Source organism: Felis catus, chromosome B3, assembly GCF_018350175.1.
Source record: "Felis catus isolate Fca126 chromosome B3, F.catus_Fca126_mat1.0, whole genome shotgun sequence".
In the NCBI taxonomy this organism is placed as follows: domain Eukaryota; kingdom Metazoa; phylum Chordata; class Mammalia; order Carnivora; family Felidae; genus Felis; species Felis catus.
Window position 1 is genome coordinate 73,941,177 of NC_058373.1, and position 14,730 is coordinate 73,955,906.

Genomic DNA, 14,730 nt, shown 5'->3' on the forward strand with positions numbered 1-14,730 from the left:
GATCTGGTACAGCCTTAAGTCTAGGGCTCAAGGTCTTAAACCGTTTTCCTAGAAAACTTAGTCCTATGACCCTGTTTCCATTTGGGTGTCAGGCCCTAAAAGAAATGTGCTCTTTTAAATTTTTTTTTTTTTAACATTTATTTATTTTTGAGAGACAGAGCAAGACAGAGCATGAGTCCGGGAGGGGCAGAGAGAGGGGGATACACAGAATCCAAAGCAGGCCCCAGGCTCTGAGCTGTCAGCACAGAGCCTGACGCAGGACATGAACTAATGGACTGCAAAATCATGACCTGAGCCAAAGTGGCCGCTTAACCGACTGAGCCACCTAGGTGTCCCAGAAATGTGCTTGCTCTCTTAGAAGATGTGCTAAACAGTTGAATTAGAGAAGGTTAATGCTGGACTGAAGTTTAGGTACATTCCCTTCTCTTTAATGCAAATACTGGGAAGTTAAGTGCCATTGAAAGCCTGGCAGAGATGGGACTAGAGTATAGGCCCCTTTCCTGTTCGCCATTGTTAGACTTTTCTAGACAGCTTTGTTTAAGACTAACCCTCCAGAAGAACAAGTCAGGACAGAGCCTGAGGAGTCAAAGTAGTCTGGTTCATGTTGGGGGCTGTAGAAGGGGTGGGCTCTGAGGACTTCATCTACCCCAAAATTTCTGGGCCCCTTTGTTTTTCCCTCTGCCTAGTTTCCCTTCCCCCCAGGGCCATCACTAACCATATCTCCCTCTTCTTTGCCACTAATGGTGGAAAGCTTAAGAGAGTAGTTGTCAAGCAGAGTGATGGTTCTAGAAGACAATATACAGTTTATCAATATTGAATTTTGTAGCTCGCCTCTGCCACTACCATTGTAGGGAGCTGGCCGGGCTTGGCAATGCTATTTGATAATAGAATAATCATCATTTATATCGCAGCTCTGGAGAGCTTCTGCTACTGACAGTGGCTTGGTGCCTGGGTGTTAAAGAGGTAAAACAGGCTCCAGAAGGGAAAGTGAACCGGGTTGAAATCCTTGACCCTGGAAAGCTAGACTTTGGCCTCTGTCACTGACCACTGAGAGGGGGTAATTTAACAAAGATGGCACCCAATAAAAGCAGCCCCAAAATGCTTTCTTTAAAAATGTGTCCTAGGAGAACATCTAAGTTTACCTCTGGCTGTCTAGTTGGGTAATTGACTCTACTTTGTCCTCCCTTTATTAGATGGTCCCTCAGCTGGAGGTGTAGCTAGCAGGTGGACAGTGGGTCACACTCAAGTGGCTCTGTCAGCCCAGGGCCAAAGGGTTATCCTGTCAGAAACCTGGGAAGAAAGGAGGAGATGGGGTTAGCGGGCGTGTTCATAGACTTTTAGAGCTCCAAAGGAAGGACCTTATCATTCCTGGATATTTTTTTTTTTTTAATGTTTATTCATTTATTTTGAGAGAGAGAGAGAGAGTATGTGCATGTGCCACCCAGGTGCCCCATTCTCAGATATTTGGATGTAAATCTTTTTTGGCAAATCAAACTTGTATTTCACAGCTATTCTCTCTTTAAAATGGGGGTGGTGAGTATCTTGTGAAGAGAGTCATCAGTCTTGTGAAGTTGTTGGGGCCGGGGTGGGTGTGAAGTGGGATGGATTTCACATATAGGACCCAGAAAGCAAAAGCAATTCAGTAATGTTCTTCGACATTTGAAATAAGCTGGACTCCACCTTTCTCCATTGTTTCCAGTTCCTGAAGGGCCTTGCAAGAAAAGAGGAGCTCACACTGTAGCAGGAGGGTAGATGTTCAGAAGCTCAAGGAGGCTGTGGGTCCTGGAAGGTCTCTGAAGCCGGCTCCAGGGTCTCCTCACTAGTGAGTCATGTATCCCTGCAACTTGAAGACAGCCTGCCCTCTCAAAGACTCTGATGGAGAAGTTAAGTGACCTCAGGGACTCCATATGCCAAAGTGAGAAGGAGAGGCAAAGGGAACGTTGCTAAGAATACAGTAGGAAATGTCCCAGGAGGCATTTGGGGTTTCTTGACCAGAATAAGGTTAAGGTCATGAGAGAGTAGAACCTTTGGGTTGAAAGCAATAGTATATGGGGGCAGGGGGGAGCAGGGACAGGGCACTCTAGAAGACAAGTTCTGAATCCAGGGTATCAGGAGCACTTGGGAGCTTTTGTAAAACACAAACTCCTGCCCCCATCCCCACTTCCACAGAAAGATAGGTTAGACTCTCCAGAGGCAGGGAAATGCTGCAGGGTTCCAAAGGTGGGGGTGGAAGAGAGCGGGCAACAGGGGAAAAAGACTAGGCCTGGGCCTTAGTCAACAGAGAGAAGGAGTCTGGGTGAAGCTCTTTAAGAGCATATGTAACTGATAAATCCTATGTCGGGCTGGTCCTAGAGTTTTAAGTCCTCTCCTATTCTAAAGGTCAGGAAATTCTGGTCCTAATGTCAGTGCTGTCATCTAGTGGCTGTGTGATCTTAAGCAAATCACTTCACCTTTCTGAGTCTCAGTTGCTTCTGTTGTAAAATTAAGGAATGGTTGCTAAGGTCTCTTTCCAGCTCTGAAAGTGTAAGTCTATGGTGCTAAAGATTGTTATGGCTTCTCCATCATGAGCTGGTGTATCACATTCAGAAGACCAGAGCCTAGGTGCTCTTCCTTTCTTTGTGGACTGTTGGGATTCAGCTGACCTGGGACCAGCTAGTCTGTCTGCCAGCTTCCAGGCCAGAGCCACGCCTAATTACTTGATAGAGCTTTCCCCAAAGTGGAGCACTGCTTCTGTGTGAATAGAATTAATTAAATTAGAAAATATAAAATGAGGGTTCCATGGCCCAATGAATTTGAGTATCTGGGTTAAACACATTTAACATTTTCTTTTTTCTCAGGACTTCTCAGAGCATCAACGAACCAGTATGCATTTTGAATCTCTTAAAGGGGGAATAAACAGAATTTCCCAAACAAATTTGATCGTGGGATCCACTTTTCTAAGGAGCAACCCTTAAAAACAGCAACAACTCCAAGTTAGATGGTCCTTACTCCCTTTTTCCCCAAATTCTTGACCTTCAAGATGGGAAGGAGTGTTTCCACTCTTCCTCCTCTGGAATCCCAAAGGCAGTCTTTTGTCACAGTCTCCCTAGCGCAGCCTTGCAGGCAGTGCCAATGATTTTTGCTAATTGCTATTGAATTCCCATTGAATTGACACCCCTCACAATTCCCCATGTCAGTCCCCCATGCCTCCCTGCAGCAGATGCTCACAGATTGCCCCCTTTACCTCAATATCTGAGAGGTAGAGACAGACAAGTCAACATGGGCTCCTCTGAGCCCAGAGCTTCCTCTTGGTGGCTTGGTCTGAGGATCACTGTGGCTGGATTGACAGGTAGTAGCTGTTGATTCTCTGGTTTGGGGTTAATTTTCTATAAGAGACAGGAAGAAAGCTGCCGGAGTCCCTCACCTTAGGAATATATACGTCCTGGGATGGAAAGGTAAGCTTGGTGAGAAGAATTGGCTCTGTCTCATTTGGGCAGGAAAGGTGGGTTGCTCTCCTCTGGACTCCGTTTTTACACCCCATTTTCCATGTTCATGTCTCATCACTCTGCCCTGTTTCTCCTTCATCCTTCTTGGGTTCTTTTCATTTCCCCCCTGCTCTTCTAAGCAGACTGGCTCTCCTTCCTCTTCCCCCATCCCAATCTCCCAATCCCCTCTTCACACCCCCGCTGCCCTCCCAGCCTGGCAGCGTGCCCTGTAGGAATGTTAATTAGCATTCACGATTTAATTAATTCAGTAGCTAATTAATGACGGGGGGTGGAGAGCTGGGGTGCTGGGGAGCTGGGGGCTGGAGGTGGCAAGGAGAAAGCGGAGGCTGCAGAAGGCATCGCAGATGGCTGTGTGGTGGCTGGCACAGTGCCCACCGCCATGGATGCAAACACTCGCACGCACACGTACGTACACACACACATACACACACACACACACACACACGCACGCACACCAAAAAAAGGAAAGGGTGATCGAGGAATAAAATCAAAAGCAGGGAGAGAAGGGCACAGGGGCCCTGGGAACTGGGGGTGGGGAAGGCTCTAGATCTATTTGAATCTGCTCCGGAAGTGGAAGAGGAGAAAAAAAAAAGAAACCACCACAGGCGCAGAGAGAAGAGAGCTCTCCCGATACCCCACCCCACCCCCACCCCACCCCAGCCACCCCTCCTCCCTGGCATGGGATTCATGGGCACCAGCTGAGGACAGGGTCCCCTCCCTCTGCTTGCCATAAATATTGGCACCGAGGACCCAGACTCAGAAGGACAGGACATTCCCAAAGAAAAAAAATTTTTTTAAGTTGCTTTTTAAAATATACATGTATATATATTTTTAAAACATTGCACCCGTTTTGGTATGAGGGCGAAGGCGAGTGAAAGAAGGTGGCTGAGCCAGGAGGAGAGAGCACAGATGGCTTGGTGGTGGTATGGTGTGGTGAGTTGTGGGGAGGAAAGGGGGTCTGGCAGAGGTTGGGGGTGGGTGGAACGAGGACCCTGTTTTCTTCTTTTCGGTTTGCTGTGGATGAAGGAGGGAGAGAGAAAGAGAAAGGGGGTGGGGAGAGAAGCGAGACAGATGGCAGAGTGGAGAGGCGGCAGCCAGTGCCGGCACTGCCCAGCCTGGGCGGACCCAGCTCCCCCCCCTGCCAGCTTTCCAAATGCCACCCTTCCCCCATCCTCCCCTCACCCCATCCCCCCAGCTTGGCACTGATCTCCGAGAGAGAGGGAGAGAGGCTGGGCAAAGAGCATCTGTTCCCTCCATTCTCCCAGCTCTATCGGCTGCCAACCTAGGGCCATCGCCTGCCTCCATCACCCCTCCGCCCGCCTGCCCGCCCGCCTACCCACCCAATCCCAAACGGGTGCTGGATCAGGTGCCGAATCTGGCTGCCTCCTCGGGTATACCCGTCACTGTGCATTGCTGTGTGTCTGCCACCGCTGCCTGGCACTCATGGGGCCGTGTGTATGTGTGTGTGTGTGTGCGCATGTACATGTACGCATAAACGCGTGCTGTATGTGAGCCTCCTGGGCATGGGTGGGGGTTGGCACTGCGGTTGCCAATCTAGTGTCCAACCAGAAGGACAGGGGGATGGAGTGGAAGGAGGGGAGAGGGTTGAGGCCTGGGAGGGCAGAAGAGGGTGCATGAGTTGCTTCATGCTGCCTGCTTACACGCATTGGCACTGCAGCTGCCACCCTTGTGCCCGCGGAGATGGGAGGAAGCGAATGGGGAGGGGGACAGCCGCAGGAGTCCTGGTGGTCTGAGAGGGAGACTCGGTACCTGGGAGCCATTGGCATCACACCCGTCAGGCTGGTGCCCCAAGCTGGGGCAGTGGGAACAGGGGCCCCAGGAGGCAGAGAGGAGGCGCAGAGATGTGTTAATGATGTTTCTGTCTCTCTGGAGCTCAGCTCTGAGAAACAGTTGGACTATGAGGTAGTTAGCCTTCTTCTAGTCTGGGAAAGTGAAGTGGTGGAAACAGTAGCCAGGGAAGTGCCAAGAAAGTGTCTAAGAGCAGGAGAAGGGATCGTGCCACTGCTCCCTGGGGGAGCTCCTCAGGGCTGGCCTTTGTGAAAAGCACGGGGATGTGGGCGTGAAGCAATGGGTGCTGGCACTGCCCATGGAGCCTGGCAGAGGCTCTGGCATTGTGTGGAATGGAGGAGGGTAGAAGTGCCTCTTGCCAATCTGGTTGAGAAGATTGCTGTGTGCCAGGAATGAGAAGGGAGGTGAGATGGGGTGTGTGTGTGTGTGTGTGTGTGTGTGTGTGTGTGTGTGTGTGTGTGTGTGAGAGAGAGAGAGAGAGAGAGAGAGAGAGAGAGAGAGAGAGAGAGAGAGAGAGTTGTTTGGGAGAACAGACTTGTTTTCTGCCAGGACCTCCTTCCTGTTCCCTCTTAGGCATGGGGAGCGGAGCGACAGACGGAGAGAGGCTTGAGGACACAGAGGAGGAAGCGTGCCATTGCCAAGACCCCAAGGAAGAAGGACAGAGAGCGCTGGCAGTCCTGTCTGGCCCCCAGCCAGTTTCCTGCTGAAGATGGCCAAATCCTCTTGCCTGGTCTGTGTATGTCACCGTGCGAGCATGGTGGGAGCAGGGGGGTGGCTTGCTTGCTGAGCTGGGATCTAGAATGGGAAGGGCACCTTTCTGTGGATCTCGTTTGGACTTTCCACTCTAACAAGTGAGGTATCTGATTTTCTCCCTGGTGCCTTCCTCTCCTCCCCCTCCCTCCACTCCACCCCTCTTTCATCTCTCTATCACCATCTGGGTCCTACTGCTTGGCACCCAACCAACTAGATGCCGCCACGCTTGGTAGTGCTGCACTAGCACGTGAACAGTGTCTCAGATCCTGGCACTGCGGCAAACCCAAAGCCGCCAAACAATGCTCACGACCGCCACTTGGCGGCAGAGGGAGAGGGGGCAGCGCACATGGGCACTCCGGGCATCAGGCGGAGCTCTGCTGGGGAGTGGCATGAGATGGCACCCTCAACAGCTTGCTGCATCGGTACTTGCCAGCCAACCTCAAGTAGACACCCACCTCCCTCCTACCTAACTGCCTCCAAGAAAGGGATTTAACTGCTACCACAGTCAGTGTTTGAGTAGCTATTTCAAGGGAACCTGGAGAACAGAGGGACAAGGGCATAGGCAAGAAACCAAATCCAAGGCTCCAGGCCAGTGGCCTGTACGCCTCTCTGGGCAGTGAAGACAGAGAAAATGCTAGCAGGGCAAATGAAAGCTGTAGAGGGGACAGCCAGCTATGTTGTCACAAAGCTGGTGCCAGAAGAGATTAGAAGTAGGAAGGAGGAACCCTCAGGCCTTGCTGTTGGTTGTGGGGTGGTTTATGCCTGTATATATTTTGTCTGCCCTATATCTTGTGATTGGCTGAGCTGTGGTTGAGATGAACCAGTTCTTCCTCCCTCATTAAAAGGCCCATATTCAGTAACAGTCCCAGGAAAATGAAGAGGTGCTCTAGGCCTAAAGAGGTAGATAAGTATAAGGAAAACAAAGGCACCTGGGACTTGTCCTTCCAGAAAGAGTGTTTGCGGAGATTTAGGAATTTCTCAATGGCACCGCAGTTAGGTAGAATTGGATAAATGTCCATGTCTTTGAAATTCACCCCTGAAAGGGAATCCACAGATCAGCAATGAACCCTCATAGAGAGGAAGGCTCCTAGAAGGAGAGTCCCCAGCATCTGTGGTGACACAGACCAGCCCTATGCCTTCAGAGGCAGTGCCTTTGGCAGTGCCATAAAACTGCACCTTGGGCCTCAATCTGGAAGAAATTCCAATAGGTTGGGCTTTCCTTGCTTTCTGAGTAGCCAGAGGCTGTGGATTAGTAACTAGGAAGATCTTCAAGTAGAAGATTTGGCTCTGGGTAATGTTGGGGGAGGCTGGGTGGGTCCGATGGAGGAGACCTGCCCAGAAGGAAATCAAACCATTACTATGTTACTGAGCTGCTTAGGGTTGGGGGGAGTTCTGGTTTCAGCATCTCTGGAAGTGGATGCGAGCTTCAGAAGAAGGGAGGTGGTTTCCACAGCAGAGGAAAAAGCAGGGAGACACTCAGCCGAATGGGTGAGTGGATGATGTTTCTTGTCTCCTGTTCAAGAACAGCCTGTTGGCAGAAGACACAGATTTCCCAGATGTTGGAGGTGGGGGTGATGGCAGGGTAATGAAGCAAACAATTCCGAGGTGATGCTAGGTGCCTGGTGGGAGCCCCTGGTGTAGCAGGATAGGGCCCTGGGTGCTGGAAAGTTCCAGGCAGGTCACAGACGTATATGGGCTGAGCAGCCCAAATCAGGGGTTCTTAAACAAATCTGAAATGTGTTTCAGGAATGTGCATTTTAAGCCAGCACAGGTGACCACGATGCGGGTGAACAGAACTTTGAGAAACTGTTTTAAGAGACAGCAGTCACCTTGTAGAACAGTTACTCTAGGTTGGATTTCTCTAGGCTTTTTGCATCTTTCTTCTTCCTCCCCAACCACAGGCCTGTCTTTATGCTGCCATGCATGTGGGGTGTGTGTAAATGTGTTTTGGGTAGGAGCAGCAGGAGGAATAGGATGGATTGTGAGGTCAAATCACGCAGGTTTAGCTTGTCAGAACGGTGCTTCTCCCTGGCAGTAGTTATCACAAAAGAATCCCTTAGGGAACACTTTCAAATTCTGATGGTAGGCCGCCCTTTGTTTCTGAAACTTTACCATTGAGAACCACCAGGTTAGGAGCATGGCCAGAAGATGGCTCTCTGTGGTCCAGCAAGATTTGTGTGGATTCTATGCTTGGTACAGGATGAATCCTAATTACTCTTCTTCTTGGAGACAGATCTGGGTCCTGGGTAGTGGAAGGAGGGGTCAGCAGAGTACAGGGCCTAGCCGACTGTGGATACTTAGCAAGATGCAGACAATACTGTTGTTTGAGCACTCGGTGGGAATGAGCACAATGTGGGTCATTCTTCAAGTCCAGGTGAAAAGACATGGTACAAGGTTGAGTATCAGGGAAGGACTGTGGATGTGGGGCATGCTGAGCTCCTACAGATTACCCATTTCAGTGTTTTAGCCATTGTTTGTGTAAAAGTGCGAGTTTGCTTGGATAGGATTAAGAGTTAACCCCAGGAGGGCGCCTGTGTGGCTCAGTTGGTGGAGCATCTGACTCTTTTTTTTTTTTTTTAAGTTTATTTATTTTGAGAGGGAGAGGGAGAGAGAACATAAGCTGGGGGAGGAAGAGAGAGAGGGAGAGACAGAATCCCCAGCAGGCTTCGTGCCATCAGTGTAAAGCCCGACATGGGGCTCAAACTCACAAACAGTGAGATCATGACGTGAGCCAAGATCCAGAGTCAGAGGTTAACTGACTGAGCCAGCCAGGCACTCCACATCTGACTCTCGAACTTGGGGCCATGAGTTAGAGCTTCATGTTGGATGTAGAGGTTACTTTAAAAAAAAAAAAAAGAAAAAAAAAAAAGTCAATCCCAGGGCACCTTTCCCCATTACCTTCCTTCTGGTCCACATAAGCAGGTCCAGCCTGCTTCCCCATGAGTTTCTAGCCAGACAATTCTCTGGCTGGAGAGCTGCAGGAAACACCAGGTTCAGACTACTGATGGAATAATGCCACTTACCCCTTTGTGTGGAAGGTTGTCTGAGACCTCTGTATGATGGAGAATGACAGAGTGGGTGGGACCTCACCCAATTTTATGTTCTTCCTGTATAGTCTTGCCTGGGAATCACTTCCCATCGCTCCCCAAACTTGACGAGTTACGGTCTAGGTCTTCTATGGATGTCCTCTATCTCGCTTTTCCTTCATCTGCCCTTTTCACAATGTATATAAGCTATAATCCTGCAGACTGGGTCTGTAGCCCTTCTTGTTGTAGCAAAGGTTTCCTTGGTATTTGGGGCATTTCTTCCTTAGTCCTAAATGACATCCTCACGGCTCACAAGTTTCTCACTAGTTGCTCCCAGATGGTGGTTTGAGCTTTGCACCACAGCCTAGAGAGAAAGGTTCCTCAGTGCCTACCCTTCCTATAACACAGGGTCCCAAACCAGTTTATTCCTGTGTTTCATGAGTTTTCCCTAAAGTTTCCTCCTGATTTCTCTTCTACCTCTCCCCTCCCTAGTGTCACAGTGCAGAGAAATTGAAAGTCCTTTCCCCATGGATTATAACACTTGGTCACCCTTTCTGATACTGGTTACATTTCCCCCTGACTGTTCATAAGCTTTTCAAACCCACTGTTTTTATGTGAAGAAAATGAGTATGTCCTGGAGGGTGGTTCTACTTATGTGAAGTGTAGGTGATAGGTCTGAAGGCATGTCCTTTGTGCCTTTGTGCCCATGGGGCCCTTCCTTAGGGCATGTATGTATCCCTGTAGCTCTCTCCATGGTTCTGCTGCAGTTGCTGACAGTGTGTGTGCTTGTTCCACTGGTGCAGTTATACAGACAGAGTTCTGTATTTCAGGTGCAAGTTCCTATATATATTTCTATTGGATGGAAAAATGCGTCTTAAAACAGGTTGGTGGAGGTTTGGGGGATTGGTGATCTGATTGTTAAGCCCTGAAAGTGACTAAGGAACAAATAGAAGGAATTAAGTAGATGGGTGCTACCATGGCTGGAATACTTGGCTTTCTTGGTTCTTGTGCATGCTTCTGTAAGTACACTCCAGGGGCTAGAGAGCTGGAGAAAGAACGGGTTTCTTTTAGTGGTCCTATTGCACATTCTACCCCATTTGGCTGCTGCAGCTTCAGATTTTGCCATATTCTTGCAGAAGACTTGGAGTTCTGTTCCTAGTTGAGAATGAGGTACCTTAAAGCCATCCCATAATGATTCTGGTTTAGAGCAAAAACAGCCAAGCTCATTTCCACCTCCTGTCTCCTGGTACTGATCCTAGCGGTAAGTAGGGTAGACCAGAATTTGGATGCTTTAGGACCCATGTGTCAGACCCTAGACCTTTGCCCCAGGCCGTGTTAGACCAATCATAGGAGCCATGGATTGAAGCTCACTTTAGGGTTGTTGGGGTGGAGCCTATACTACAATATAGCTGTTGATGTGCCAGGTGCTTGAGTTGGGTCTACTGCTCCCCAGGAGAAGCAGCACGACCTGGTGCTCACCTCTAGCATTCTGCATAGGGCCTACTGACTTCTGTCTACCAGAGTGGCCCACTGCGCATTTCTGAAGCAGGAGCACTGCTCCTGTGGACTTCTGGTCTGAGAATGGGGTTAGGGAGGAATGCTTCCGGGCACTGGGAACATGGAATGGGAAACCTAACTCCACAGTCAGCCCTGCTCTTTTGTCTCCAACTGCAGGGTTCCTGGTTAGGACAGTTGCTTAGAGTCAGTTGCTGTCTACTGCTATGCATGTACATGGTGTCTCCAGACCAGGGTATCCAGGTGTAAGGGAACATGTTTGAGGGCAAGAGGAGGAGGAGGGATATCTGGCTCTCTTAACTCCCACTAAAAATATACACAGTTCGAACTGAAGCCAACCTGTCCTGGTTGTGAGCTCGTAAAATGCATGACACCACACCCCTAATCATCCCATACCAGGTGTTTGCCATGGTTTTCTTTAAAATGTTTTTTTTTTTTTTTTTTTTTTTTGGTTTTCAACTTTTATACACAAGTCATATTCCCTGAAAGCACAGAGTGAAAAAGGTTCTTTCCTCACACATGTTGCTAAGAAAGTAGTTTTATACACAGAATCTCAACAGGAGAAGGTAAAGGATAGGGAAGGAGGGAGGGCGGGGTGTAAAAGAGATGCTGAGAGGTGGGAAGGTTGGCAGCAAGACTGAGGCCACAGTAGGGCCTGCATTTATACCTGACATCATCAGAATGACTGGCTCTGCCCCACCCCAGTTTGCTAGAGTAGGAGCTTTTAATTTTAGAAATGGACCACAAGTGCGATTCGCAGAACCTGTGGGCACTAGGGACTCAGCTGACTTTTCCCTCCCCCACTCTCCCCTCCCATCTTCTGGGCACATAAGCCACCGCTTTGGTATTAACCAGTTCACAGGGTGGAGTGACGGGCCAGGAAGTCAAAATCCTAGGGCTGACTGAATTTGTGTGTCTGCATATTAAATGGATGATGGTAGCGGAAGAAGCCTGAAGGGAGAAAGTTTGCAAAGAGACTCCCTTGAGAGGGGAAGTCTGGGGCAAGGGGAGTAGCAGAAATTACCTGGAGGACTAGGAGCTTTTGCAAGCTTTTCTTTGTTGAAATAAAGCACCTGCTTCTCTACCCTGTGCCAATTTAGCTGGGCTTTGGGGTGGCCAGTTACCACCTGATCCTGGCAGGAACAATGAGGTTAGAGGTGGGGGACTCTCTTCTAGCTCATTCCTCTTTCGTCGGTCCCCTTGGTGACAGCACCCTATCAGACATTCTTCACCTTGTGCTTCAGTCACCTCCTTGCCCACCCACCCCCTCATCTGTCATGAGCTCCAGAGCCGTGTGGGCCTCCCGGACAGCCTGACTCCTTTGGTGGCACCTCCAGCAGCTGCTGCTTGCTGGTGGGAAAAAAGGCAAGGGCAGAGGATGAGGGAAGAACACATATGGAGAGCAAGGGACCCCACAAAGGCAAGGAGTCCAAGAAGTGACCAGTAATGGGAAGGGAGATAGAAGGGTTTTGTGAAAGAAGCAAAAGGAAGTGGTGGTTAGCTGCACAAAAGAGAGGCTTACCCAACTGCCCTGTCCACCCCTTTCTTCCTTGGACCTCTGGGATACATCTGGTGGTACTGACTTTTCTAACTAGCAGCTAGGAATGAGGGGATGTTACCTGTCCTGATAAATACTCAGTTCGGGGGCAAGGGTAGGTCTCCCCCGTGTCTGAGCCCGTCTCCCCATTACCAGCCCCCACCTGAGGCTGGGCATGGCCAAGGCCAGGCTGCATGGCTTTCCATCTTGAGGATCACCAAACCCACACAAGGACTTAAAGCCATTAGATCTTCCAAAGACCAGTGGTTTAAAGAAACCCTCAACATGGAGGGGAAGGTAACACAAACAGGAAAAAAACACTTGTTTGATGGGAGACTTTTCAGTTTTTTTTTTTTTTTCTGTATTTTCCAAGTTTGCGTTTTACTTTAGTTCATTCCTCTGTCTCCATCTCTCTCCCGTGCACATGTGCGCGCGTGCTCTCTCTCGTTGTTTTTTGTTTTGTGTTTTTTTTTTTTTTTTTTGGTCGTGTCTGTGTTTCAGTTTTGTTTTGTTTTTTTTTTTTAAATAAAAGAACTTTGGATTTGCCGTTGGTGGGCAGCGCCGGTCCCGGAGGCTGGACCCCCATGTGGCAGGGATGGGACAAGGGGCAGGCCCACGGCTGCTGAGAGGATCTCTGTGTTTAAAGCCTTTGAGAATATGCTACTGCAGTTCCCAGGGTGCAGGGTGGGGGTTGGCAGAGGGGTTCCTGGCGGCGGCTTCCCCTAGAGTCCAGGCCGCAGGGGCTCCCCTGTCAGGCGAGGAGAGGGTTAGGAGGGAGGGGTGTGGGGAGAGTGAGCTGCAAGCACTTCTCCCCCTGCCAGCCTCCAGTTTGGTTCGAGTTTTGTGGGCTCCCTGCCCGTCCCAGGCTCCAACCTTGGGAGCCAACTGGGTATTTGGAAAGTTTGTGAGCTGTGTGACGCTCTAGACTCTAGACAAGGGGGTAAGGAGAAGGGGGAGTAGCAATGCTTGTTTTCCTTACCCCTTCTTTGCCTTGGGTTTTCTTTTTTATTTTCTTCTTTTTTTTTTTTTTTTTTTGGTGTTTTCTCAGTCAGTAGAACAGCATGGGATAACATGTACTTGTGTGTTCGCGGGGGTTGACTGTTTTGTGGCGGGGGGGGGGTGACTGGGAATTCAGTGGGGAAAAGGTTGTAGGAAGATGGACTCAAGGATAGATCTTGTGTGTGGTGGGCAGGGCAGAGATGAGTGGACCATCAGGAGGACAAAGTGGGTGTCTGTGAAGATGGGGCAGTGAGCCGCAGAGGATCAGTGTGTGTCTGGGGGCAGGGGAGGAGGCAGGACTCTGCTGGAGGTGGGGTGTGTGAAGCCCACTGAGGGTGGGAATTTAAATATTCCCGTGAGGTGGGCGGAGTTGAGGGTCGGGGTGAGGGATTTGAGCTCCCACCGAACACCCCTTGGAGTAAGGGAGGGAGCCCTGAGGCCTTCCCCTCTCCCCCCATCTTGGTTTATCTGTTTATAAAGCTAGAAGTGTAGAGGTAGTAGTAGTTTTTGGGTTGGAGTCCGTGTGAGGTAATCTTGCTTCCTCTTTGGCAAAAGCCACGGCAGCCGTGGCGGCAGTGGCGGCGTTGGTGACGGTGATGGGTGGGCCCCCTGGGGGTGGGGCCGCCTTGCGCCTGTGGGCCGAGGAGCGCAGGTGGGAGGCCAGGGCTTCATGCCCACTCAGCAGCACCTCACATGCCAGGCAATGGTAGGTGCAGATGGGCACCCGCAGCGGGGGGGGCACAGAACCCCCCGAGCCCCGCCCAAAGAAGCAGAAGGATCTCTGATGAGCCGTGGCCGGGGCCTCCCCATCAAATGCCATCTTGCACTGGCGGCACAGATAGCGGTGGGTCACATCCACGGTGGAGATGCCGGTACTGCCTGACAGCAACTCATCCGCCTCCCCTGCCTCCCCCTCCCCTGGAGCAGGCAGTTCAGGCGGCTTTGGAGGCGCTGTGGCTGTGGGCTCAGGGGGCTGGGGTGGTGGCTGGAGGAGGGCGTTGGGGAGCAGTCCGATGAGGGTCTGAGGTATCACGGGGTTCATGGGAAATAGCCCCTTCTTCATCCCATAGAGCTGTTGGAAGTAGGCCCCCTGTAACTGGGGGCCAAAGACAGCTGGTGGTGTTGCCCCCCCTGCGGGGGGCAATGGGAAGGGCAGAAATTGGCCCCCCAACAGGGCTGGGACTGTAGCCTTCAGTGCTTTGAGGTTCTTGAGGGTGTCAGTGGAGGAGTTGGTGGGCGCTGCAACTGGCTTGCGCTCACCAGAGACCTTGTCCCCGGAGGGCTCAGTAGGGGGTCCTGGGGCAGGGTCAGTGGTGCCTGCTGTGGAGTTAGTTTGTTCGGGCACAGGTCTCTGAGGTAAGGGGCAGCCTGGGCCAGCAGTCTGGACCACTGTGGTAGCAGGCAGGACTGAAGTGGCGAGGCCCAGGAGGCCCGAGGAGGCTGCCGGGCCTAGGAAGACGAAAGGAGGGATGAAGGGTTAGCCACCTACTGGCCTGGTGTCCATCCTGCCACCTCTAGCCACACCCTCGCCCATTCCCACCACCTAGCTGCCTTGCTCCCTTCCCTCCCTTCTCTCCCCCAAGAGCTTGAAACTAAGGAGGCAACA

The 14,730-nt window shown here is 50.8% G+C and overlaps 1 protein-coding gene and 1 long non-coding RNA gene across 30 annotated transcripts in view; one reads left to right on the forward strand and one right to left on the reverse strand.

The window, feature by feature from the left end:
- Positions 1-229: 229 nt before the first annotated feature.
- LOC102899889 overlaps positions 230-14,730 on the forward strand; it is a 28,253-nt gene continuing 13,752 nt past the window's right edge. For 2 of the 13 annotated variants that reach the window (XR_006599405.1, XR_006599412.1), the window contains exon 1: positions 5,724-6,030. This is a non-coding gene — a long non-coding RNA (uncharacterized LOC102899889). The other 11 variants (XR_006599407.1, XR_006599408.1, XR_006599414.1 and 8 more) reach the window with 10 other exon arrangements.
- The window catches only part of ZFHX2 (zinc finger homeobox 2), a 31,740-nt gene continuing 29,384 nt past the window's right edge, over positions 12,375-14,730 (reverse strand). For all 17 annotated transcript variants that reach the window (XM_019832826.3, XM_023255593.2, XM_045059695.1 and 14 more), the window contains one exon: positions 12,375-14,573. In XM_019832826.3, the coding sequence (XP_019688385.3) occupies positions 13,597-14,573 (977 nt within the window). In that variant the 3' untranslated portion in view covers positions 12,375-13,596. The remainder of the gene's footprint in view (positions 14,574-14,730) is intronic.